Source organism: Eulemur rufifrons, chromosome 1, assembly GCF_041146395.1.
Source record: "Eulemur rufifrons isolate Redbay chromosome 1, OSU_ERuf_1, whole genome shotgun sequence".
Lineage (NCBI taxonomy): Eukaryota > Metazoa > Chordata > Mammalia > Primates > Lemuridae > Eulemur > Eulemur rufifrons.
Window position 1 is genome coordinate 1,560,882 of NC_090983.1, and position 25,614 is coordinate 1,586,495.

General features: G+C 50.2%; 2 protein-coding genes across 2 annotated transcripts in view; both read left to right on the plus strand.

The window, feature by feature from the left end:
• On the plus strand, window positions 1-939 carry LOC138381311 (olfactory receptor 6B2). The gene has a single exon (XM_069465481.1). The coding sequence runs from the start codon at window positions 1-3 to the stop codon at window positions 937-939; it is 939 nt and encodes a 312-aa protein (XP_069321582.1).
• Window positions 940-3,733: 2,794 nt separating this feature from the next.
• Window positions 3,734-25,614, plus strand: part of NDUFA10 (NADH:ubiquinone oxidoreductase subunit A10) — a 45,368-nt gene continuing 23,487 nt past the window's right edge. The window contains exons 1-8 of the mRNA XM_069465496.1: window positions 3,734-3,837; window positions 4,041-4,209; window positions 4,930-5,145; window positions 7,257-7,343; window positions 9,345-9,466; window positions 12,486-12,565; window positions 16,429-16,483; window positions 18,178-18,263. Coding sequence (XP_069321597.1) covers window positions 3,763-3,837; window positions 4,041-4,209; window positions 4,930-5,145; window positions 7,257-7,343; window positions 9,345-9,466; window positions 12,486-12,565; window positions 16,429-16,483; window positions 18,178-18,263 — 890 coding nt within the window. The 5' untranslated portion in view covers window positions 3,734-3,762. The remainder of the gene's footprint in view (window positions 3,838-4,040; window positions 4,210-4,929; window positions 5,146-7,256; window positions 7,344-9,344; window positions 9,467-12,485; window positions 12,566-16,428; window positions 16,484-18,177; window positions 18,264-25,614) is intronic.

The window sequence follows — 25,614 nt, forward strand, 5'->3', positions numbered from 1 at the left end:
ATGAGGGGGGAGAATGTCACCAAGGTCAGCACGTTCGTGCTGGTGGGCTTCTCCACGGCGCCCGAGCTGCAGTATGTGCTCTTCCTCCTCTTCCTGCTCACCTACCTCTTTGTCCTGGTGGAGAACCTGGCCATCATCCTCACCGTCTGGGGCAGCGCCTCCCTCCACAGGCCCATGTACTACTTTCTGGGCGCTCTATCATCCTTGGAGATCTGGTATGTGTGTGACATCATGCCCAAGATGCTGGACGGCTTCCTCCTGCAGCGGAAACGTATCTCTTTCGTCGGGTGTATGACGCAGCTCTACTTCTTCAGCTCGCTGGTGTGCACGGAGTGTGTGCTCCTGGCCTCCATGGCCTACGACCGCTACGTGGCCATCTGCCACCCCCTGCGCTACCACGTCATCATGACCACGGGGCTGTGCGTCCAGCTGGTGGTCTTCTCCTTTGTGAGCGGCTTCACCATCTCTGTGATCAAGGTCTACTTTATCTCCAGCGCCACATTCTGTGGCTCCAATGTCCTGAACCACTTCTTCTGTGACATTTCCCCCATCCTCAAGCTGGCCTGCACGGACTTCTCCACGGCAGAGCTGGTGGATTTCATCCTGGCCTTCATCATCCTGGTGTTCCCTCTCCTGGCCACCGTGCTGTCCTACGGGCACATCACCCTGGCTGTGCTGCGCATCCCCTCGGCCACCGGCCGGTGGAGAGCCTTCTCCACCTGCGCCTCTCACCTCACTGTGGTCACCATCTTCTACACGGCCATGATCTTCATGTATGTCCGGCCCCAGGCCATCGATTCCCGGAGCTCCAACAAGCTCATCTCTGCTGTGTACACTGTCTTCACCCCCATCCTGAACCCCCTGATCTACTGTCTGAGGAACAAGGAATTTAAGGATGCCTTGAGAAAGGCCTTGGGCTGGGGTCGAGCTTCAAAGTAGGACCATGAAGTGATGCAGAATGTAGTTTGTGGTGATAAAACAACATCACACATGGCACTTTCTTTAATTTTTAAACGAAATTTAACAAACCACAAAACTGCACAGTAACGAGCCTTCTTCTGCATGTGTTTTCACAAAAGAACCGACCCACATAGGCAGCTCTCAGGCCAGAGTGAGAAGCTTCCCTCAGGAGTCGCCCCATCACTGTCCCAGCCCCGGACTTCCAACGCCAGATGCTGGCACTGGTGTTTTTGAGGGTTTTATGACTGCACTCGTGGAGTATTTATCCACTCCATTCAGCTTCTTTCACGCACCATGATGCCTGGGGGAGTCCCTGATGGGTTTGCAGGTAGCAGTAGTTCGTGCCTTCTCACTGCTGTGTGATACTTGCATATTTCACAATGCATTTATGCGTTTTATTGCTGTGGACAGTAGACGGCTACTCTCTATTATGGATAACACTGCTATAAGTGTTCTGGTTCATGTCTTTTGATTGATATGCACACAGTTTTGTGGGCTGGGCCTATGTGCACGTGGCTATACCAGCATAATCACCGCAAGGTAATGTATGTGTATGGTCAGGTTTAGCAGAAACTGAAAAGATGTTTTCTAGAGTGAGCGCACCAGTTTTCATTCCCACTGGCTGTATCCGAGAATTCCAGTAGCTCCATCTCCTGACCAACCCTTGTAATTCTTACAAATGTTTTCCAATTTATCCGCCCTGCTTGGTTGCAAGGGCACCTCGTTGAGTTCCTCCCGTGACGGAGGGGGTTGTGCAAATATCATAGAGTGCATTTACACAAACCTTGATGCTACAGCCTACTGCTCCCAGGTTACACACCCGTACAGCAGGATACCGTACTGAATACTGTAGGCAACTATGACACAATGGTAAATATTTGTGTATCTAAACATATCTAAACATAGGAAAGATAAATAAAAACACAGTATAAGATACCAAACTGTATAAATTGAGAATGTGTGTTGGTTTATTTCTGTATCCTCTGTTCTGCTTCATTGATGCATGTGTTCAGCAATACCACACCCTCCATCAATGCCAATGATGTGGATTGACATCGTTATATAGGAAACCTTAACATTGGAAGACTGATTCATCCCGCGTTAGTCTTCTGTTTCAAAATTATTGTGGTTATTTTAGAGCCTTTACATTTCCATATAAACTTTATGATAAGCCTACGTCTACAAAAAACCTTGCTGAGATTTTGATAGGAATTCCACTAAACCTACCGATTGATTTGGGAAGAAATGACAATGTTACTCTGTGGAGTTTTTCAATCTCTGAACACAGTAAGTCTCTCCAGTTACTGAGGCCTTTGACTTCTTTCATTGGTGTTTGGTACTGTTTAGCAAACAGATTCTGTCATGCGTTGCTAGATCTGAACCTAAGTATTGTGTTTTCTTTTGGAGCAATTGTAAATTCCATGATTTATTTCAGTTTCCACCTGTTTGTTGTTAGTACGTAGGATGCAGTTGATTTTTGTGTGTTGACCTTGTATCCTACAACCTTGCTGAACTCATTTATTAGTTTTAGGAGTTTTTTGTAGATTCCTTTGAGTTTTCTATGTAAACAATCATGTCATCTACAAATACAGTTTTATTTCTTCCTTTCCAATCTGTCTGCATTTTATATTTATTTTGCTTTATTGCATAAGTTAGAACTTCCCGTGCTCTGGTGTGCAAGAGTGAGGAGAGCAGACATCCTTTCCTTGTTTTCTACTTAGGAGGAAAGTACTCCGTCTTTTACCATCAGGTATGATGTCAGCTGTTTTGTAGATATGCTTTGTCAAGTTGAAGCAGTTCCTCCTTAGTCTTTGCTGCTGAGAGGTGTTTTGTTTTGATCACAAACGAGTGTTTGATTTTGTCCAATGCCTTTCTGCATCAGGTGCTCTAAATCATTGATTTTTCTTCTTCAGCCTGTTGATAAGGTGGATTACACCGGTTGATTTTCAAATACCCGATTAACCTCGGATCTTTTAAATAAATCACATTTGGTTCTGGCATATTATTATTTTATGTATTGCTGGATTCCATTTGCTAACATTTTGTTGAAAACTTTTGTGTCATAATTTTTGCTTCAATCACCAAATGTGATTTTTAAAAACTCAGGAGGCAAAGGATAGTTTATTATATTTTCTCCTATTTTATCCATTCTATTGTTCTTCCTTCTGAAGTGCCCTGCCTTCCCGTGTCGTTTTCTCTCTGTGTGGAGGGCTTCCTTTAGCTAAATTTAAAGGGGGAAGAGAGAGTCTGATGGAAACAAAATCTGTTAGTCTTTCTCCTCCCCACTCCCATCCCTCCGGCTCCCGGCCCGGGCCTCCCCTCCTTCCCCGCTCCCCGCCGGGCCTCCCTTCCCCAGCCCGGCCCGTCCGGGGCCTTCCCGCTGGGGCGCCCCGACGTCCACACCCGCCTGGGCAGTCTGGGTGCGGCGGCCCCAGCCTTGGCACGAGTGGCGGCGCAACTCCGAGCCCCGGGGCGGGCTCTGCCGCGCACCCGCACCCGCACCCGCACCCGCACCCGCACCCGCACCCGCACCCGCACCCGCACCCGCACCGACTCAGGACCCAGGCAGCGGCCCCGCGCCCACGCGCTCTCGCAGCCCCCGATCGCCCGCACAACCCGGGCTGGAACCGCGCTCTCCCGGGCTGCCCGCGCAGGCTCGGCGCGCCCCGCGCCGCTGGGTAGCCTCTCGACAGGCGCCGCGGGCACCCTGCCGTGACGTCACGGCGGCGCGCCGACAGTAGGAGAGGACCCCGTCGCGACCTCATCCGTTCGCGTCTTTGAGCCGGAGCGGACGGTGCAGCTATGGCCTTGAGGCTTCTGAGAGTGGCCGCGGCGTCCACGTCCGCGCGTGTCCTGGCGACCGGCGCCCAGCGCGTGGTGAGGGCGGCGGGCGCGAGCCCTTATGGACCTTGTGCGGCTGGGGGGCGGGAGGGAGGACAGATAGTTAAACTATAGGTAATAAAGATGTAGATGTTGACACTTACGTTGCCAAGGACTTTTTGGTTTTTTTGCCTAATAGTTACTAAAGCCTGTAGTAACTAGAATGGTCATGTTGCCCTGTTGTGTGTTGTGTGCTTTAGGGAAGAATTCACACCAGCGAACCGTGCAAGCTGCGGTATGGACCTTTGGCGTTCACGCTTGGTGAAACCACCACCAAAAAACTGACAGAATACAGCAAGGTGATAACGGTAGATGGCAACATATGTTCTGGAAAAGGCAAGCTTGCAAAAGAAATAGCAGAGAAACTAGGTATGAATTTATGTTTTGCAGAATGGCGTCTTTTTCTCAGATGTATGGTTGCTTATCTCACTTTGACTTGACTTTAATATTGACTAGGTAGAATTGAGCTTGAGGTGGGTAGTTTACATTTTTGTTTATTGAAAAAGCTGCTTTTAATCTTTCAGATTTGAAAAATCTTTAAAAAATCTGCTCTAGTTGTCAGTGTAAGTTGGAATTTTATCTTGATAGTGTAAGCAGGACACATCCAATAAACTGTTGTATTTGAACTTTGCGACAGCGTCTGAGACTGACAGCGTCCCTACTGTTGCGCTCATTTTCAGATGTGTAGACTCAGTAGGGTAAGCTGACGGCACAGCTGGTCAGTGGCAAGTCCGCGATTAGAGGCCTGCTTCTCGCCTGCTCGTGCAGATGTTTGTCCACTGTAGAGCTGCCCATGTGCATGGAGGAGCTCCTGTGGTCGTGGGAAGCTGTGCGTTTAGCAGGAATTCAGTGCACAGTGCAGTGCTTTAGCTCACATGTGTATCTTACACGTGTGCTCAGGCATGTTGTCTTTGGTATATCATGCGTTCCCTTTATACGCCATGAAGCACAGGTGCGAGGGTAGCTTTCCCCAGGTCTCCAGGGACCATCCCTGGTGATGAAATTCAGATGGGCTGTCTGTCTTGCTGATGCTTGCTGACGGGAGGGAGTGGTCCACGCAAGGCCTCAGCCAGTCATTTCTCTTCTCAGGCTTAAAGCACTTCCCCGAAGCAGGGATACATTATGCGGACAGCACTACAGGAGATGGAAAGCCCCTTGACGTAGAGTTCAGTGGCAACTGTAGTTTGGAGAAATTTTATGATGATCCGAAGAGTAACGATGGCAACAGTTACCGCCTGCAGTCCTGGTTGTATGCCAGTCGCCTCCTACAGTATGCGGACGCCTTGGAACACTTGCTAAGCACAGGTGGGTGTCATCGGTCGGGTAGCTGCTGGACACGTTCTGTACTTGAACTCTGTTCTAGAATTCAGCCATTGTAAATTGTCACTAAGTATAGCTTTTCTTTAGGGGTAGTTAATGAGGTAAGTTCTATCTTTTCAATAAGATTATAAGTTCCCTGAGATCCATGTTACTGTTGCATCAGAATAAAATTAACTTAATATTATTTTATTGTTGTGTACTCGAGTGAGATTTATGGATTGTATGGAATTTTCATGCTAGTGCTTTAAGGACATAAATGAAATCTGTCAAAATGATGGAGGAAAGAACACGTAAGCTGCCAGGAGGAAGTGGAATCACGCTTGTGAAGATGGAGTGTGAGTCATACAGAAATGTGGATGACAGCAAAATAGGGTTGTCTTGGAGGGCCCAGAGATGGGCTGGAATTCACAGAGCCACACAGTGGAAGTTAAAGCTTGAGAAGATGGCATGAGGAGGGGGAGGCGGGACACACAGGGTGTCACTGGCTTTGCAGTAAGGGGGCTGTGTCCGAAGTTACCCAAAGCAGGGAAGAAATGGACAAGGGCTGTGTGTTAGGTCAAGCAAGGTCCAGAGCCTGGGAGATGGGCCACAGGGATCAGGAAACGAAGTTGGAGATGAAGGGAGGGTGGGCAGACGGGACAGGAGTGTAGGTTGTGCATGTGCAGAATGAGGGCAGATCCCGCCAGGGGCCGATTCACCGTCCAGGGAAACAGCAGCTGGTGTTAAGCTTGGGCCCAGTCCCCGGACACCCTGAGAATTGGACAACAGACACACTGCCGATTGTTGGTCAAGGCTACCGTGCCATGGCGCTTCTGAATTCACAGGTAGAAGCACGTCGCATGTACGTGTGTAGGAGAGAGGGCGACTGGGTGGTTCTCAGAACCTCAGTGCGCAGAAGCTCAGCTGCACTAGAGAGTTGGCTTCGTTGGGTCCGAGCTGTAAGAAATGCATTTTTAACCGCGGCCTGCGTGACCGATGGGGTTGGTTCCCAGAGCTGTGGGGAGCGCCTGCCTTGTGCTGCTTTAGGTTCCCACATGCACAGTATATGTCCATGAAACGCACCGTAATGCTCTCACCCAGACCGCTTCAGAGGGTCTGGTTATTGTCTTGCTTTTTCATCATTTTATTAGTGATTCTTTTTTCTTACATGACTGTAAGTCCTGATTTTGGTTAGTGTTACTCGTAAGAAAAAAATGTGGCGTGCCGTCTACCTTCTGAGGTTCTGTACCAGGACCCAACTCATAGGAACTGACGCAGAGTGTGGACGTCACGCCGACATCGGGCTTCTCCAGGTTCTTTGAAGCACGCTTCAGCCCTACCTCCTGGCTATTTCTTAAAATTAAAAACAAACCTTTTACTTATTAAATAGAAACTTGTTTCCTTTTGTACTACATTAACTTATTTATTAAATATTTGGTGCGTGCCTGCTGTGTGCCAAGCCCGTGCTTGGAGCTAGGGATGCCACAGGGAGGGAAGCTTATATTTTAGCGGGGGACAGAGACTCATCGTGGAAACAAGTACACCAGGTCCTGAGTGAGTGAGGGGGCTCTGATGAGGGGCCGTGGGGTGGGCTGGGGCCTGTTCTTTTAGCGGGGAAGGTTTGGAAAGGCCTCTGCCCAGACACAGCGGGGCTGACTGCAGGGAGATGGGCCGGGAAGCTGGGACTAGTGCCCTGAGCTGTGCAGGTGTCCGCAGGGGGCTGTGGTGACAGTTGCCCGCGAGTGAGGCTGGGCGTGGGTGCAGGCAAGGTTGGGGACGTGACCAGCCTCAGTAGACCTGACCGGAGTGTCAGGCTGGAGCAGGACTGGGGTGGGCACCTCAGGGTGGGATAGATTGTTTAAAAGAGAAGCATTTGTTGTATTAACTGGATGCTTTTCTTATAGCTGGCTGAGTGAAACATGTTATATTGCTAAAAACCGAAAAGGTACTATAGTTTTGAAAATGATTTTCCTGTTATAGATATGTTTGTTCTCTTGAACGTATTTGGTAAAATGGAATTGTAAATGCCTTTTTCCTCTTTTTAAAATGAAATTGCTAGTTTACCGTGTTTTGTTACCTGTCTGATTCTTGCTTTCTGTTTACCTGTGTTTGCACAGGACAAGGCGTGGTGCTGGAGCGCTCCATCTTCAGCGACTTCGTTTTCCTGGAGGCCATGTACAACCAGGGCTTCATCCGGAAGCAGTGTGAGTCCGCGTGCAGATGGGCGTCCGCGTGCGCCTTCGCAGAGGCCGCGACAGACGCGCCTCGCGGTCAGTGTGTCTATGAGTGTCTGTTACAAAGATGGGTGAACGCCATTACTAGGGAATTTCCACAGGAAAAAGGGGTCTGACTGAGGTTCCTTCCGCCTTTGTTTTCTCCTAAACAGGCGTTTCTGCCCTGTCACCTCTCCCCGTGCAGGCAGAGTGGAGCCCGGGCCTCTCGCACACGCACAGCTTAACCCTCAGCGCTCACGGCTTCCCCGAGAGCCCCCCGGGGCTTGGGTCGCCCCCTCAGCACCTGAGCTGCTTCCCTTGCCCTGCAGATGTAGTGGTACCGAATGCCCCGGTTTCCAGTGTGTGCCTTTTTAGGGAATTGGGCTGTCTTACTTTTCCTGTGCCTGTCCCTGCACGATTGCAAGTGTCATCGGTGTCAGAGTCCTTTCTTTTTGCTGACTTGTTGCTGTTCTCAGGTGTTGGGGATGGTGGCATTGTGTTGGGGGATCTAAGGTCTGACCAGTGGCAAATGGCAGGGAATGAAAACCTGGCTGGAAGCAGGCTGACCTTGAGGAGTCACTGGGGTTGGAGCGTCTGTAACCAGGGCGTGTTGGGGCAGTGTTTCGCACAGGCCTGCGGTCGGTCTGGTGACGTTTCCGTCTGTGTCCTGGGGGCTGGAGCCAGTGGTCAGCTGCAGTCTGGGAGGTCGGAGCAGGCGCTGTCAGTTAATGAGTGGGAAGACTGAAGCAAGCCGAGTGGTCAAGTGCTGATCCTGAGCACGAGGCGTTTGTGCTTTCTTGGTCTGCTTACGTGTCCCCGTGTTTAGGGATGGTCCCCCGCGTGCTTGTGGCCAGAGAGAGCCGTCGGAGCCTTGCTTCTGGCCAGGGGGCACGTGCTCCCTGGACGTGGCTGAGCAGCAGTTGAGGTCAGCTCGAGTTTCAGGAGTGCCGGCCGTGTGCCAGGCCGTGCCTTGGGTGCTAAGGATGTGCAGACATGCAGGACAAGGCCCCCACGGTCCTGGCCGTCGGGGGCCACCGTGGATGGCCAGCTGCAATGCAGTGTGCTTTAAAGCACCTCCGTGTTACTCCTGGGTGTTACGGAAGCACACAGGAGAAATGTCTGATTGGCTGGGAGACGGCAATGCTGTCGGGGACAGCTTTCACGATGAGTGGCCTTCGGGCAAGGGAGGTGCGGGGACGGTGGAGGCCTTGCGGTGGCAGCAGGCTGCCAGCGTCACACAGGGAGGGCCAGGTGCTGTGGAGAACAGTGTGGGGGGGCAGGTAGGGGCTGCACGAAGAGGATGTTGTCCGGCGAGTACTGAGGAAGCACGGGGGGATTTAAAGCCTGGCAGGAGTGTGGTTAGATGGGAGTTAAAAATACTCCCTGGCTTCATCTGAAGGGTTTGGTGAAGGGCGGTGCAGAGGGCAGGAGCCCAGTTGGGAGGAAGCTGGGTGGGAGCTGTGCCAGTGGGGTTTTGCGGGGCGGAGGGCCCTGCTGCCGAGGAGGAGCGCTGGGCAGGCCTGGGCGGGCGGCCTTGTGGGGCGCAGGGCGAGAGCAGCGGCGGGCCTGCCCTGGTGAGTGGGTCACCCGGGAGGAAGGATGCGCAGGGGCACCAGGCTGTGAGGGGCTCACGCTTGGGGTCTTGAGTGTGAGGTGCCCCCGATCCAGGCCCCAGGCGACGCCTGCAGGCAGTTGATCATCTGTGCTGAGTCCTGAGGAGACGGTTTGGGGGCTCAGCTCTGCCAGTGGGGACGCCTGTCTTGGGAAAGCCCGGGGAGTGGTGGTGAGGGCGGAGGCCAGACCACACAGGTGCCGTGTGCAGATGCTCCCAGCCCCGGGGCACAGTCGCCTGCCACGTGTGTGGTCAGCGGTCAGAGCTGTGACCATTGTGTGATTTGCAGATTGGTACGTGGCTCTGAGAATTTCGTGTACCTTTAGTGACCTGTGTGGGGACTGTGGGGTGACAGGCGTGCCTCTCTGTTGTTGTGCCAGGTGTGGACCACTACAACGAGGTGAAGAAGGTCACCATCTGCGAGTACCTGCCTCCCCACGTGGTGATCTACATCGACGTGCCTGTTCCAGAGGTCCAGAGTCGCATTCAGAAGAAAGGAAATGTAACTCAGCATTTCAATCATTTCAATCGAGGGCCAAGTATCTTTCTATCTGTCCCGTTATTTTGATAACAGTGTGGGGCAGCACTCGGAAGTCCTGTCTGTATGGGACACGGATTCCTCATGGTCCTCACCGGGAGGGTGATGTGCACAGCAGGTCCCTGGAGAGAGGGGACGTCTGCAGGGGGTGGCTCAGGGCTGGGCCTGGCGCTGCCCCTGTGAGGAGCTGCTGCCCGCGGTGCCCCCAGCCCCGCTGCTGTCCCCGAGTCACCTCAGCTGTTCTCGAGAGGGTAGGGAAGGCCCCCGACCTGCCTCTGCCCTTTTGTTCTCCAGTGGGGTTTCCGTGTCCTACCATTTCCTACTAATTGAAAACGATTTCTAATATCCCATCTGTTTAACTCAAATTGTGCCTTTTCCCCTTTTTCCTACTTAGCAATTCTGGACTAGTAGAGCAGTGATCTCCACATACATCCATTTACTCTGTGTAGTTTTGGCTGAGTCTTAATTAGGTGGCCTAGAACTCTGCCTTCTGAAGTCACCCTGTGGCCCACAGGTGTGATGGACTAGACAGAGATTAACAAAGCCCATCTTTGCCCTGTGGCTCGTCCTTGTTTAATGCTATGGTATTTTTTACTGGAAGAAAATGTGATCTCTGACCCTGCGATGAAGTGCAGGGTGCCTGTTTGTTCCTCATTCAGTGCCCGCGCTCAGGGCCGGAGGGCTGGTCCGTGTTCCTTAAACACCCTTCTGAATGGGAGGTTCTTGTCAGGGCAAAACAAGCTCCATTTATCCTTTGCTGCTGCCAAAAGATTGTAGGAGACCACCTGTCTCCACCCTCCCCCCACCCCAGTAAACAGGGAGAGACGTCTGTCTGTCCCTGTGTGTGGCTACTCCGTACCTTTTGTATATCGAGAGCTTGCTCTTGAGTATGTTGTGTAATTTAGACTTTGAGAACATTCCATCCAGTGGCAAGAGGAGGGAACTGCAAGGTAAAAATGTTTAATGGTTTCTCAATGAGATAATTTTGGTCACCTTTGCTTATTACGCTGACATTGAGAAAAATGAAGGCATATATTCAGAATTCTTTTGTTATCTGGGATAAAAATATATTTCAGAAACAATTCTGAGGTCCAGAATAGAGCTGTCAAGTTTTCTATTTTTCCAAGTAAAGTCTTAGACGCATATTGTCACCAGCTGAAATGCCCACATTTTATAAAAGATTCATTGTGGCAATAATAAGTATGTGTTCTTATTTTGATTTTTCAGTGTAGTCTGTGATTCTGTTGTAGCCTTTGTAATAACTGGTGGGAACATCCAAAAACCATTTCTAAACACTAAGAAAACAGGCAAAGTTATCAGTAACTAAATATTTTATCTAGTATTCACAAGTCAAATTTCTGAGATGGTTGTGTTTTTATGTTGTATGTTTCTAATACACATACCACATACTAGAGTTCCTTTTTTTTTTGAGACAGAGTCTCGCTCTGTTGCCCAGGCTAGAGTGCTGCGGTATCAGCCTAGCTCACAGCAACTTCAAACTCCTGGGCTCAAGCAATCCTTCTGCCTCAGCCTCCCAAGTAGGTTGGACTACAGGCATATGCCACCATGCCCGGCTAGTTTTTTCTATATATATTTTTAGTTGGCCAGATAATTTCTTTCTATTTTTAGTAGAGACGTGGTCTCGAACCCTGACCTCAAGCGATCCACCCGCCTCCGCCTCCCAGAGTGCTAGGATTGCAGGCGTGAGCCACCGCGCCCGGCCCTAGAGTTCCTTTTATAATCAGTCTACATTAGTCTTATTTTACTTGGAACACAGCTAATGTAGAGATTTCAGATCACGTTACTCATTTATTACTTTTGCCAATTCCATTCCCTCCACTGATACCGAGCACCTCACACAGGCAGGGCAACTGCCTAGGCACTAGGAGGATGCAGAGGTTGACAAAGACTGTCTCTGCCCTGATGCGAGGTCCTTACCAAAAATAAAACTCCCCATTCCAGTATTTTCCTGAGGGAAAAGAGCCCCTTTTTTGACCGTGGTGAAGATGCAGAGGTGCCCGTGGGGCCCTTTCCCGTGCCTGGTCTCAGCGCTGGCATTACAGGCACTCGGGAAATACTCTTTGAAAGATTATTTTTTTTTTTTTTTCCTTGAACAGCTTTAGTGAGGTATAATTTATACTACAGGAAATTCACCCATTTTAAGGGTAAAACTCAATGATTTTTAGTAAATTTACCAGGTTTTTCAAGTCACCATAATGCAGTTTTGGAATATTTTCATTGTTTTGTGAGTCAGAACAGCAGGCCTAATCGCTTCTTTCTTCCTCCCTCCACCTCCCACAGACGTTTCCTGGGCGTTGACTGTGCCGCAGGCCCTGGTGGAGCTGGGGGCACGTCCTCGAGCAGGGTGGTCGAGTCCTCGCTCCAGAGCTCCTGTTCAATGGGGACCCGTAGTAATAGGGAAATAAATAAGGACACGTCAGCAGAGGTAGATGCAAAGCAGAAAATAAAGCAGGGGGAGAGGATCCCACAGCAGCCTTTGGTGTTAAAGTGTGGGGAGTTTTAGCTACTGAAACGTGCTGCTCAGTTGGATTTTTAAATTTCCGAAATCCGCTTAACACACTTCATATGTTGAGGGAGGTGAGGCCAGAAGGCAGAAGGCAGAGGCCGGCCTCCCCTGCTGTGGGCTCTCAGTGCCTGCACTCAGGCGCGAAGGGACAGGGAAGACGGGCCATCTGTGGCACGGGCTGCCTCGTTGCCCTGTTTTAAGTATGCGTCCTGGAGCCCACGGAGGATGGTCACGCCGTGGACACACCTGGGCAGACTCAGGTGTTCACCGTGGTAGAATGAGAATGATTCCAACTGATGCCGAGGCCTTTTCTGTCACCCCCGAGTCCCTCCAATGCCCAGCACGAGTTACTGGAGGACACGGTACTCACTGAGTGTGGATACCTCTTACACACGCACGGGCAAAAGGAAACGAAGTCTAAATGTTTCCCAGTTTGATTTTTCTGCTTTTGTTTAGCCACACGAAATGAAGGTCACCGCTGCCTACCTTCAGGACATCGAGAATGCCTATAAGAAAACCTTCCTCCCTGAGATGAGGTGAGCCCCGCCGGCATTTGGGACTGAAGCTTCTTTGCCAATAGTCGCTTTGTCCCCACAGCCCAGGGAGTTTTCCCTCTCGTTCAGCGCTGAGGATGTCGTCTGGGGTGTTGTCGTCTGATGTGTATAAACAAGAACCACAGGAGACGTTTGGGCTTGATTTTTGTGGGGTTTTTTGGCTTGCTTATTTTGTCAGTACTTTGTCTTGTGTAGATTTTTAAAGTTCTGAAGTACTTGTGCTTCAGGTGGCAAGTGAGCATTCGTGTTTACCTGGAAAGGTAGCCGGGACGTGCTGGGTGCATTCGCAGAGAAGGTTTGTGAAGGGTGAACGGTCTGTGCGGACCCTCGTAACTGGCGTCAGTGAGAGGCGTGGGGTGGGGGGGGGAAATGCCACCAGGCCGTTGTCCTCCCCACCCCCCCCTGCTTCCTTCTCTGTGGAAGCACAAGCAGAGTGTTTTCACCCGCTCGGTAGCTTGTCACTCTCTGGCCCCTGGGTTTACTCGTTGTGTTTGTGTGTAAGGAATGTCATCGGCCACTGTCACTCAAGTCCAGTTAAACACAGATTCATTGAATAATGCTTTTGTTGAAGGTATTTAGTAGTGTTTCTCATACTTTTTAAAAACTTAAGCCCTTTTTGATATCTAAAAATCTCATGCTCTTGTTTAAAATTTTAACGTAACTATAAAATTGCAAATTTTGTAATTTTGAAAGAAATTTTTTCTTTTTCAATTGAAAAGGTTTTTTTCCTTTCTTTCTTCCTTTTTTTTTTTTTTTTTAAGCCATAAGTATTGATGGTTGTAATCTCTGCCTGCTTGTGATAAGCTTTTCTTTCCTAGGTGGTAGAAAAGACAGGGTCAACTCCAGGTTCCTTTCAACCTGTCTCGCTGCTCTATTTCCAAGACCAGAGGTGAAGAACAGCAGTTTTATGACTCTTTGCTAAGGGGATCACGTAGGGCTATGCGGATAAACAGCGTAAACGAATGTAGTTGACCTGAGACGTTCAGTTTCAAAAATTCCTCGTGGTCGTCTTGCTTTGGAAACATCACTGAGGAAGAGCTTTCTCATAAATCCTCAAATAGAATTTTTAGCCGCAGCATCGGCAGGATAACGCGTGATTGCAGCTTCCCCCGGGGGAGGGCCGCTCACCGTGCAGCCCCCGCAGATGCGTTTGGGCCTCAGGCGTTTTGTTCTCACTACTTGGTATTGCTGCGACTTCAGCTCTTGTCTTTGAGGATGCAGTCTCTGCTCCTTGTTAAAGTGAACTCGCTGGCAGCTCAAGCTGGACGGATTCGTGGGAGCCACTTGAACTGAGGGTCATGTGTCACGTTTAGAAGCACAGGGACCAGAAGTACTCCATGCATGTGCTTTGTATGTTTAAGTTATAGTCCAAGATCACACTAAGCTTTGTGATAGGCTCAAATCTTAAGGTTCTCTCTCAGAAATTCACTGTAAAATTTGACTAAAACTACTTTACACAAAATTTCAAGAAACCTATAACAAATAAATTATAATCTAAAGTTCGTAAGTCATTTGTGTTTTAGAATTCAGAAAGTATTTTCTAAAAGAAACAACTTTAGGTTTCCTGGGCTTGTTTGTTTAAACCGTCATTCAGTTAAATACTATTTATTTATAATGAACAACCTCAGACAATAATATTGTTAGAACATAAGTAAATAATAAAATCAAAATTGAGTGAGAGAAATATTTAGCTTTAATACCAGTGTTTGAAACAGCAGATTTACTTGGCACGATGAAGGCTGTCGTTGGAGCAGCTCTCCCCGTCTCTGTCTCACCTGAGCAGTTTCTCCTGTGCTCGCTCGTCTCTCTGGCCCCTGGTGGTGGGTGGTGATGCTTCCCTGCCTTTGCATATGTCGCTGATGAACACAGAAAGGACATGGCAGCCTCTCCCGAAATATCTGTGTCGTGGGATTTTAGGAGCCACAGCGATGTCATGGGAATGTATATTTTCTGGTTTTGTTAGTGTTTATGACCCAGATCCTAAGAGTACATGTTTTTATCCTCATTGCTTTGATTATGGATGTATCATAAATAAGCGTGAGCTGTTGCTTAGTTTAACAGACGTTTGGCCATTCCTTTGTTCAGCACATCTCGACAGCTCGGATGGCTGGCTGTCAGCGCCCGTGTTAGCTGAAACCCGGCCGTGCCCAAGACAGGAGGGCAGGCCTGTCTGAGAAAGAAACTTCTCACCTGAGATTTCAGAGACAGGAAGGGGGCCCTGCGTGACCAGCCAGACCCTTAGCGAGGTTTGTGAACGTATGTTGTTTCAGGCTGCTGTAAGGCAGGTGAGGAGCACCAGGCTCTGGGATTGTGGACGCATCATCGAGGGCTCAGGAGTGACAAGCACGGCTTGCTTGGCTGGTGGCTGTCCTGGCCTCGTGATCTGTAGGAACAGGCTCGGCCCCAGACGCTCGCCCTGCGCTACGGCCTTGGCGCCTTCGCCGTCCCCTCACCGGTTAGCGGGAGTGAGAGGCCGGCGTGCCCGGGCAGAGGGGGGTTGGTTTTTCTGTTACCGAGGCATCCGCGCGGTACCTTGCCCGGCACAGGCACTTTTGAGCTCGGGTGCGGAGGAGGAGGGGATGCTGGGCTGTGGGACGGGCTCCCCAGGTTGCTCTCAGCAGGCCGAGGGCTCGTTCCGTCTGTGTCACCTGTGGGGTTCAGTTCATGTCTGTCTGTTCAGCTCTGTGTGCTGGAAGTACCTGTCACGTAACTTCCAGGTCTCTCACGCCCACGCCTGTGACAGGTGTGTCAGGAATGTGCAGTAGTCTGCGACCTTCATCCTCCTGTGTGAGGACACGTGCTGTTGTGTCCGTGCCTGCCCCACCCCACTCCCTCGGGCGTCAGGGAGCTTGGGCGCCTTTGTCCCCTGCACACTTGGCTTTAGTGCTCCCCTGTGCGGCCTGCGGAGGCCGGGGATGCCCCCTGGTCGCACGGCACGTCTCTGCCTAGGAGCAGTGGGTAGCTCCAGGCAGGTGAGGGGAGATGCAGAAAGTCCTGCAGTTAGCGTGACCTTGACTTCCCAACCTTCATGGCAAGTGCAGTGAGTTATTTGCCCAGCGCTGTGGAGTTGCGGTCCCTGTGCTTGCAGTTCCTGACCCCTCACGTTGGTCTTTGCGACAGAAAGACGTGATCTGGCTGCGCTAAGCAGACACTGTGCGATGGGAGGACCCTTTGAGTCCCGCGCTGGAGGCTCAGGAGCACAGGTGTGTTGCACAGTGATTACAGGGGCACAGGTGTGTGCACAGTGATTACAGGGGCACAGGTGTGTTGCACAGTGATTACAGGAGCACAGGTGTGTGCACAGTGATTACAGGGGCACAGGTGTGTGCACAGTGATTACAGGGGCACAGGTGTGTTGCACAGTGATTACAGGGGCACAGGTGTGTGCACAGTGATTACAGGGGCACACGTGTGTGCACAGTGATTACAGGGGCACAGGTGTGTGCACAGCGATTATAGGGCTCGCCAACTTCCTTTTTCCTGCACTTTGGAATTAGTTATATCAGCAGTAAAGATAGTTGATAGAAGTACTTCATACTGACTCACTTAGTTAAGCCAGTGGTCTGTGGAAGGTGGGCCGCAGCGTTGGTGAGGTTTGCTGCCGTGGGGTCCTATGTGGATTTCAGTCTGAGTATAAAAAGCTTGTAACTTCGTGGAGTATCTATTTGCTCCGCACACTTACATCTGGGTAAAGATACCTAAATGTGGACGTGCCCCTTGTTTATGCCGTGCGATGATACAAGTTTTAGTATTTGTGTCAGGAGGCATCAGTGCAATATGTTCATTTGTACGTTAACTTCAGCTTAGAAAAGTTCACATTGAATTTCGTCTTGTTTTCCTTTCAGTGAAAAGTGTGAGGTGTTACGGTACAGCGCACGGGAAGCTCAAGACGCAGTGAAGGTGAGAAGTGCGGTTGAAAGTTTATAATCCTGATCCACGTGTGAGGGTCTTGCACGTTGCACCGTCAGTTTGATTCCCACTGGTCTCGAGAAATTCGTCAGTATTTAATAGTCTAAAAGTAGTACCGACCCAGCCACGAGGTTTTGATTTTCCTTTGAAGAATTCAGATTTTATGATCTTAAAATGATGGATGAGAAAATGCAAAGAACCTTGGCTCATCTGCTCCAGTGTTTCTGTTTATTAAGCAGATGGTCAAATTGAAAGTTGGATTAGTCAATGGGAAAGATTTAGTCACGTAAAGACAACAGCTTTCCCTAAATTAGGGAGCGCATTTGTGAAAGTCCAGTCAATCTCAGTGTGGCTCCCGGGGATTTAATGAGTAATAGCTGTCCCCCCACCAAAAAAAAAAAAAAAAAATTGAAAGCGGATAATGCTGGAACATTTGCCCTCTCAAATACAAAAACAGACTATGAAATTACAGTGATGAAAGCACTGTGGTGATAGTGCAAGAATTAATAAATAGCTTAATGGAACAAAACAGAATCCAGAAACAGATGTGTGTGTATGCTCGTGTCTTTAGTTTGGTACAGTCAGTTCCTTGAAGGATAATTTAAAAAATGAAGTAGAAGAAAATGGATTATTTCTTAAATGGTACTGAGGGAGCTTAACATCTGTTTGTTAATGAACAAGTCTTTAAATTGCATTTTATATATTAAGCATTAAACTACTAAAAGAAAACAACAAAGTATAAAAATTCTAGAAGAAAACACAAGTTTTAGGATCTGGGGTTGAGGTGTAGGTCGTGCCCTCGTAGCAGATACAGCTTTGCAGAGTTGACCACTCTAGCAACAAACACACTTCACTTGCTCAGCAGGAGGATGAGAGGAAAGTTACCTGTGTGAGTTTCTTTTTGTAGCAGAAAACAGCTTTCTCCTTTCAGGTGGAAGCCTGGTGCCGGCTCTGCTGCTGCCGGCTGCGGTTCTTTGGAGCCCTGGTTCATTCTGCTTGGACTGATTACATTACATTTTGTTTTCTTCCCAGCCTTCTGTTTCCGGGATGCTCATTTGCTTGTTTTTAGATTATTTGTATACCTCTGATAGACTGTTTAGACGGCAGGTATCTTAGAAGAATAGTGTATTTTGTGTCTAACACTATGTTACTTGAGTTCATTATAGAATATGCTCAAATTCTTGAAACTAAAGAGAGTCCCTGAGTTTGGCATGTTTTCCACGGACCCCTCTGGAAGTCTGTGCTGTGTAGACAGTCAGCTGTGGGGCTGGGGGACTTGGGTCATTGGGTCTCGCTAGGAAATGTGCTTCTGTTCTGGTTCCTGTGTCACTTTGAGGGGCCAGGTCTTGCCTTCCGGAGTGAAGTTACTTGGGAAGCGATGAGGATTCTGTCTAAGCAATGAGGATTTTCCCCTCTAGTCTTGATTCTTTCCCTCACCTGCCCTGTATCGTTTCGTATCGCCCTGTAGTCGGGAGTGTCAGCGAGGCACGGCTGTGGCGGGGAAGCACTCGGTCCCCATTTCACTGCAGGTCACCCCCCTGGATGTTCCTTTTGACTTCCGTGGTGTGGTTCTTCCTGCAGATATTCATAGCATATTACAGCAATGTGAACGTACTGAAATGTTACCTAACTTAAATTTCTAAAATGAGGTTCTCTGTGTAAATGGGAATTTTTCTCTGTCTTAGGTGGTGGAGGACATTGAATATCTCAAGTATGACAAAGGGCCGTGGCTGGACCAGGACGACCGCACTTTTCACAACCTGCGAATGCTGTGAGTTCTGTTGGGTCGGGAGGTCCCGACAGCAGCACGCAGCGCACCGGCTGCGCTTGCCATACAGAAGCGCACGGGAGTTTGGAATGATTGTGTTTCCAGTCGGGTGTTAGCACACGGGCCACACTAGGTGGGCTCCAGGCACGCAGGAAACTCGTCTTCTGCAGCGGCCGGTGCCTGGGACGGGCCCCACCGAACGGGGCTCAGGAGGTGTATCCGGAGTGAGTGAATTTGATTTTTTAGGGCCAGAATTTCTACAAAATTCAGGGATGATTTTGTAGTGAAAATACTGTTGTATTATAGTTCTGTTCATCTATAGATCAGAAAATTTGAATATTTAAGGTTCTTTAACTTTTGATAATGGAGGAAGCATGAGTAGCTGTTTTGGGGTCCGCCTTTTGTGTCACGTCCTGAGCGCCCAGCCTGACCCCACGGCCCAGGGCACTGTTCTCAGGCCTGGCCTCGGCCCCGCACTCAGCCCGGGGGACGACGTCGTGAGGTGCAGTGGCACCTACGCGGTGCCTCGCCCGGCCCGGCCAGGCTCGGGGGTCGCCTGAGCACTCGGCTTTCTCCCGCCAGGGTTTGGAAGTCAGTGGCGATGTGAGGGCATTGGTGACTGCGCAGGGTGGCCCGTGCCCGGCTCTGGGCGCTGGTGCCTTTGCAGTGGTGTTGGGGTCCTCTCGGCGTGGGCGGGATCAGCCCTGTTTCCCACCGGGTGGGTGTAGCCGTCCCAGGGCAGCCCGAGGGACAGCTGGCTCACTGCACGCGTAGCCCACAGCTCCCTGATCGAAGTGGGGGCTAAAGGGAATGTGTAGTGACCAGGTGACTTCTCGTTGATGTTTTTAGTACAGCAATAATAAGCAAAAGATAGATTTACATGAAAACAGTCAGTCTAATTAGGTTGTTAATTCCCAGCACACTGTTCAAGTAGTGTTTGCAAAATCCGTTTTCGAGCAAGTTGTCTGGGTACTGACAGATGAGTGAGGTGGGCGTGGCGTGGGGGCCCCTGCCGGACTGAGGAGCTGGGCGAGGGTCGGGTCAGCCGTCAGATGGCCACGTGGCTTGGGACAAGTCACTTTGCCGTAGTTTCTTCATCTGTAAAATCATGGCATTAAAGTCGAATGCTAGGCTATACTTACTAAAGAGAAAACAAAAGCAAGTATAGATTTCATGTTATATTCTGTATACTCACTACTGTGTAAAATCGTCTCAGTCTAAGTAAAAGTAGCTTGCTGAAATGATTGGCTCTCTAGAAAGTATTTTTAAAAGAATCTAGTACATATTCCATCAAAAAGTAAAACAAACACAACACCTTCCTTTGCTCCTAAACTGTTCCTGGGGAAGGGAGTGCAGATGCAGAGCACTGCCCTTGGCCTCCGAGTAAACAGCCCGAGCCCGAGATGCTGGCGAGGGCCCCAGTGCCGACTGTGGACGGACGGCACATTCTCTCCTGGGGGCTGTGAGCGGCTCGGCGGCAGGGTGACCGCCCAGAAGTTCGTGGAGTCCTTTGAGCTGTCTGGACTGAGGTTTCTCTGCGTTGTGAGGTCAGTCAGGGTCCCTGTGAGGCTGTCCTTGCAAGGTCAGTGTGTGCTCCACCGGGAGCTGTGGTGGAGGCCGGTAAACACCGGCATATTCCAAGTAATTTTAACCTGAGGACAGGCGTGCGTAAGCAGAATGAAGGAGAGAGAGCAGGTCTCAAGAGGAAGATAAAAGGAGTATGTGTATTTCTGAAAAGAGGATGATTTTCATAGCAAAGACTCACCTTTGCATGACCAGGTCCGAGGGATCCCAGAGGTGCTCAGCCGTCCACCTGCCGCTGTGGCCCTGGGCCGGGGGGCGGGGGGCGGGGGGGGGGGGGGCGTGGCGTGTGTCTAGTCCCCTCACTGTGAGGCAGGGAGAAACAGAACCAGCCTCATGGGGCTGTCGTGAGGATTAAACGCATGAATGGTTTGAAGGGCTTAGGACAGTATATATCATAAGCACTAAAAAGTTTTAGCTGCTATATTGTGATACATGCAAAGATACATAGTATCTTATACTCTAATCATAGGTGCATGATTATCTTACGTTTCTTGTTAATAGTTTTGTGCTTATATACTTTGCTACCTTATTTGTTTTGGTTTTTAATTTAGAAATTTTTTTTTCCTGATCTCAGACATAATTTACATTTGTTATCGTCAGTTCATACGTTACAGAAATTCGCAGTGTAGTTGAACGCCGCCATCCGAAGACAGTGACCGACAGGGTCCTCCGTCCTTTTTTTCCTGTGTCTGAGCCGGTGCCACTTACCGGTTTGTTGTAACTCAGATTCCCAGCGTGCCTCGCCCCTTGGTGGGAGGGCTGGCCTGAGCGATGTGCCCACCCGCCCTGCAGGGTGTAGCACCACGCTGTATGTACAGTCCTGCTTCACTTAGCGACGGGGATATGCTGGGAAACGCGTTGCTAGGCAGTTTTGTCACTGCGCAGACATCACAGTGCACTTGCACAAACCTAGATGGTCCCGTCTCCTGTACACCGAGGCTGGGCGGTGTGGCCTGCGGCTCCTGGGACACAAACCTGCACAGCCTGTGACCGTGCTCCACACTGAAGACAGTTGCAACAAAGTATCAAGTATCTGTGTATCTAACATAGAAAAGGTACAGTGAAAATACTGTACAAAAGATTAAAAAATGGTGCATCTTTATAGGGCGCGTACCGTGAACGGAGCTTGCAGGACTGGAAGTCACTCTTGCGTGAGTGAGCGGGTGAGCGGTGAGTGGCTGTGCAGGGACATCACTGTGCGCTCCTGCACACGTCATAAACACTGGACACCAGGCTGCCGGTGCTACATTTGTAAACAGTATTTTTCTTTCTTCAGTAATAAATTAACCTTAGCTTACTGTAACTTTTTGTTTCATAAACTTTTAAATTTTTTGTTTTCTGACTCTTTTATCATATGCACTATACAGTTGCACAAAAATATTTTCTTTACGTCCTTATTCTATAAGCTATTTTCTATTTTTTAAGTTATTTTTATTCTTTTAATTTTGTTTGTGAAAAATTGAAGGCATGAGCACATGCGTGAGCCTAGGCCCACACGGCGTTGGGAGCATCAGTCTCACCGTCTCCACCTCCACGTCTGGTCCCACCGGAGGGTCTTCAGAGGCAGTGACAGGCATGAAGCTGTCATCTGCGGTGACAGCGATGCCTTCCGGATACCTCCTGAAGGACCTGCCTGGGGCTGTTTTACAGCTAGTTTTTTTTTTATAAGTACTCTAATAATAAAAAGTCTAGTATAGAGAACACACAAAGCAGGAACAGTCACCATCGTGATCAAGAATGACGCATGCACGTGGTGGCGGTGCGGTGGGTCTGTCCACATCATCACCACCAGCGCGGGTGAGGCGCTGAGCTGTGGCGTTGCCATCGGCGTTTTCAGCTCCATGGTAACCTGAGGGACGGCTGTCGTGTAGTCTGTCATATGTAGTGCACGGCTGGGAAGACCAGAAGAATCTGCCCACCCGTGTGAACAGACTCAGTGTCACAGGAAAGCCGGGGGAAGGTTTCACCGTGCACTCCCCTCAGTGTGACTTTCTGAATCGGCCTCAACTCTTTCTCTTCCCCAAAGTCCAGCTTTAGCCACCTCTGTTGGGGTCCTGGTAGGAAGCCGATGGCACATTTGGCCAGATGATGGCGGAGACTCTAGTGAAGGGACCACTTGCCAGGGCAGGGAAGGGAGCCACCCGGCCGTCCGCAGTGGAGACCTGGCCGTCAGGGGAGGGGCCTGCTCATCGGAATCCAGGGTGACGTTGCAGCTGTGGGAGGGGCTGCCCAGCATAAGCTGGAGCCCCAGATACGAGGGGGCCCTGCACGCAGGACCTGGGAGAACAGAACCTGGGCCTTTGATGGCACCTCTGCCAGCTGCATTTGCAGTCAGAGGGCCGTGGAGCCCACGGGTGCAAGGGGCCCGCCCCTCTGGCACAGAGCGCCTCGGAGAGGGGTGCAGAGCAGGTCTGAAGGGGCACGTGTAAAGTACCTCGACTGTCCACCCAGGGGATGCAGGGGCTGGTCACGTTCACTGTTGTCTTCTGTCCAGAGTGAAAACGTGTGTCCGTCCGTGGGATGGTGCAGCTGCATGTCACTGTGCAGTGATGACCATTCCTTGCCACAGCTGTTTCTCATATCAAGTAGAGGCGGAAAGAAACAGTCTCGCCCAGAGTTCCTGTAGTCCTCACTTGTGTAGCTGATCAGGGTGCCCAAGTTTGCTTCCATAGCTTCCTCCTCTCCCACGTGCGTCCCATGGCCACCTTATCTCGGCCAGCACCTCAGCCAGGTAGGGGTCTTTACCTGGCGAGTGTCTAGACCTTTGTCTTGCAGATTGCTGTCTCCGGGCGCCCTCCGCTGGGCTTGCGGCAGATCTCTGTGCGGAGTAGGGTTTGTCACAGTGAGCTGGAGGGTGCACAGCCAGATCAGTAGGGAAGAAGACAGGCTGGAGTCTGGAGAAATCCACGCACAGGCTTTGATGCGCTCTTTCTCCCGTGAGGGGACACGGGGCACAGCAAGCTGCTTTGCCTAGCAGAGAAAGATGCGGTAACTAACATGTAGGCAGCATTTCTGCCTGGAAGGCCCAGTAGACACTCAGTGTGCAGAATTGTTACTGGTGACTGGTCACGTAGGCAACGACTCAAATCCAGACTCCCAGAGAGAAGGCAGGTGTTCACCATAAATCACGCTGCACCCGGCGTGCTGCAGTTCCCTGCCCAGCCTTGTCAGCATGGGCACTTCTTAGAGCGTCCAGAAGTCAGCCCAGGGCCAGCCTCCAAGGAGGACCTGCCAAAGCCAAGGGCAGGAGTGTGGGCCTGCTCTGCGTGTGACGAGGGAAAGGCTTCTGACAGACACACTTCCGGTGGGGAAGGCAGATCTGAACCCAGGAACGTGGTTCTGCACGGTGGCAGAGCCTCGGATTTTAACAAGAGTGGGTTTTGCCACGTGAGTACGAGAGAGGGCAAGAGAGCTGAGCACGCGTAGTGGAATTTAGTCTGGGGGGGTGGTGAGGAAGCGGAAATGGCGGCAGGACAAAGGGGACTGGAGGTCAGAGGCTCACCCACTTACGATAGAAAGTGGGAGCAAAAGTCCAAAGTGACGTGAGCAGCCTGCGATTCTGCTGTCGGGTGCCAGGATCACCAGTTTCGTCAGGTTCTGCTGTGTGTTCCTGTGTTTCTAAATATGTCGTGCTGTACTGTGTGTGGTCTGAGAACATGCTGTCTGTGACTTCTCTCCTTGTAGGTTTAAGGTGTTCTTGTGGCCAGGAATGTTTTCTGTCCCTGTTAATGTTGCCATTGAGCTTAAGAAGACTGTAGCTTCTTGGTTGGGCGCGGTGGCTCACGCCTGTAATCCTAGCACTCTGGGAGGCCAAGGCGGGCGGATTGTTTGAGCTCAGGAGTTCGAGACCAGCCTGAGCAAGAGTGAGACCCCGTCTCTACTAAAAAAATAGAAAGAAATTAGCTCAACAACTAAAAATATGTATATAAAAAATGAGCTGGGCATGGTGGCGCATGCCTGTAGTCCCAGCTACTCAGAAGGCTGAAGCAGGAGGATCACTTGAGCCCAGGAGTTTGAGGTTGCTGTGAGCTAGGCTGACACCACGGCACTCTAGCCCGGGCAACAGAGTAAAACACTGTCTTTAAAAAAAAGAAAAAAAGACTGTAGATTCTACTGTTGTATGGAATGTTCTGGAAATGTCAGTTAGGTCAAGCTGGTTGATAGTGGTGTTCAGGTTGTTCATATCTTTACTGATTCTCTTTTCCTTTTTGAGATGGGATCTTGCTGTGTTGCCCAGGCCGGTCTCAAACTCCTGGGCTCAAGCAGTCCTCTTGCCTTAGCCTCCTAAGTAGCTGGGATTACAGGCGTCACCACCACACCTGTCGGTCCTTACTCTATCATCGGAACCTTGCTTAGAGCAAACTTCCATCCCATCCTTCAGCTGCTGTGTCGTGTCCCACCTTTTCGTCTGAAACCTCGTAGTTAACAGTTTAAGTGTCAGCTCCGTACCTGGAAGGTATTTGGAAATATTTCCTCTGCTCCACAGCACTTTTACGCGGGGGGAGGGGGGGGGCGGGGACCTCATTTTACAGGTAGTGAAACCACAGCTCAAAGCCCTGCCCTGCCAAGGTCATGTGACAGCTGTGTGCAGGACCCGCCCTCTCAAACTGGTAGAGCTTCTGGTCCCCTGTGCCCTCTCTTCGGTCCTGTGCCGCGGGCCACCGAGCACTCCCTGCGGCCATCGTGCAGGCTTGAGTCCTGGGGGGGGGGTCGCGGCCCACCCGTCAGCCACAGTCCCAGCTGGATCTCCTTTCCCCACTGACCCCCGGGCCCCGCCTGGGTCCACCCTGAAGGTCGAGGGTTCCATTTTCAGTGGTTCCTCCTCTCACCTCTTTCTTGTTCCTGCTGCCATGAGGGTTCCCTCGTTCCGCCTCCATTTTTCCGCTTAGATATTTCTTCATTCCACCTCCACCAGGTTTATTTTCAAAAAAGGTCACAGTAACCCTGTTTTCTCTTTGTTAGAATTCTTCAGTGGTTTATCTTTGTTTAGTCATAGGTTCAAATTCTGTTTCCCAGGATTAATCCAGAATCCTGGTCACTTGCCCGGTTCTGCCTCTTCTGCCTGGATCCCAGCCATCTCCCGGGTCCCCTCCGCCCTAACCTGCCCGAGTTACCTGCACATCGTAGCAGTCTTCAAAGCCTGGCCGTGCTCACCTTTCTTTTTTCCCCTCAAAAACTTTCCCTTAACTCTAGCAGGCCATTATCGATGCGGATTTACACGTGATCCTTGTTAGTGTCAGTTCCTGCTGGGCAGAGTGTGTCGTCCATAAACCACCGAGACGAGGGCGTGTGCCTGACGGGCTGACCTCCCGCTGGGGTACAGTGACATTTTCTGGTCATCTGAAATGTGTGTTGATTTTATTATTCTATACCATGTCCAAAATTCACATCTTAAAATCATGATTTTGATAGTTATTTAGCTTTTTGGTTATCAGAGCACAGAGAAGGATTCTGTAATTCCCTCAAAGTTTAGAAATGACGCCATTCAGTTAAGTGTTTTGGTTTGCTATAAATGCTTTTGTTCTCTCCTGCTCCTGACATTTTGCTCCTCTTCCTCCCCCATGGGAGTTTCGTAACAGTTACAATGGCAACTGTGTCTGTTTTCATGTGTGTACCATTTCTCAATTTGGAGGACTCAAGTGAAAATTATGACCAATTTTCCAAGATAATTATTGTAAACATGCCATTTGCCAGCTCTACTCATTTCGTCCGGAACCTGACCAGATGATTGGTTTAGAGCATTTTTGTACCATCTCAGTTACGTGTGGCG

Coding starts and splice junctions, on each gene's coding strand:
- LOC138381311 (XM_069465481.1), top strand. CDS start 1: ATGAGGGGGGAGAATGTCACCAAGGTCAGCACGTTCGTGCTGGTGGGC.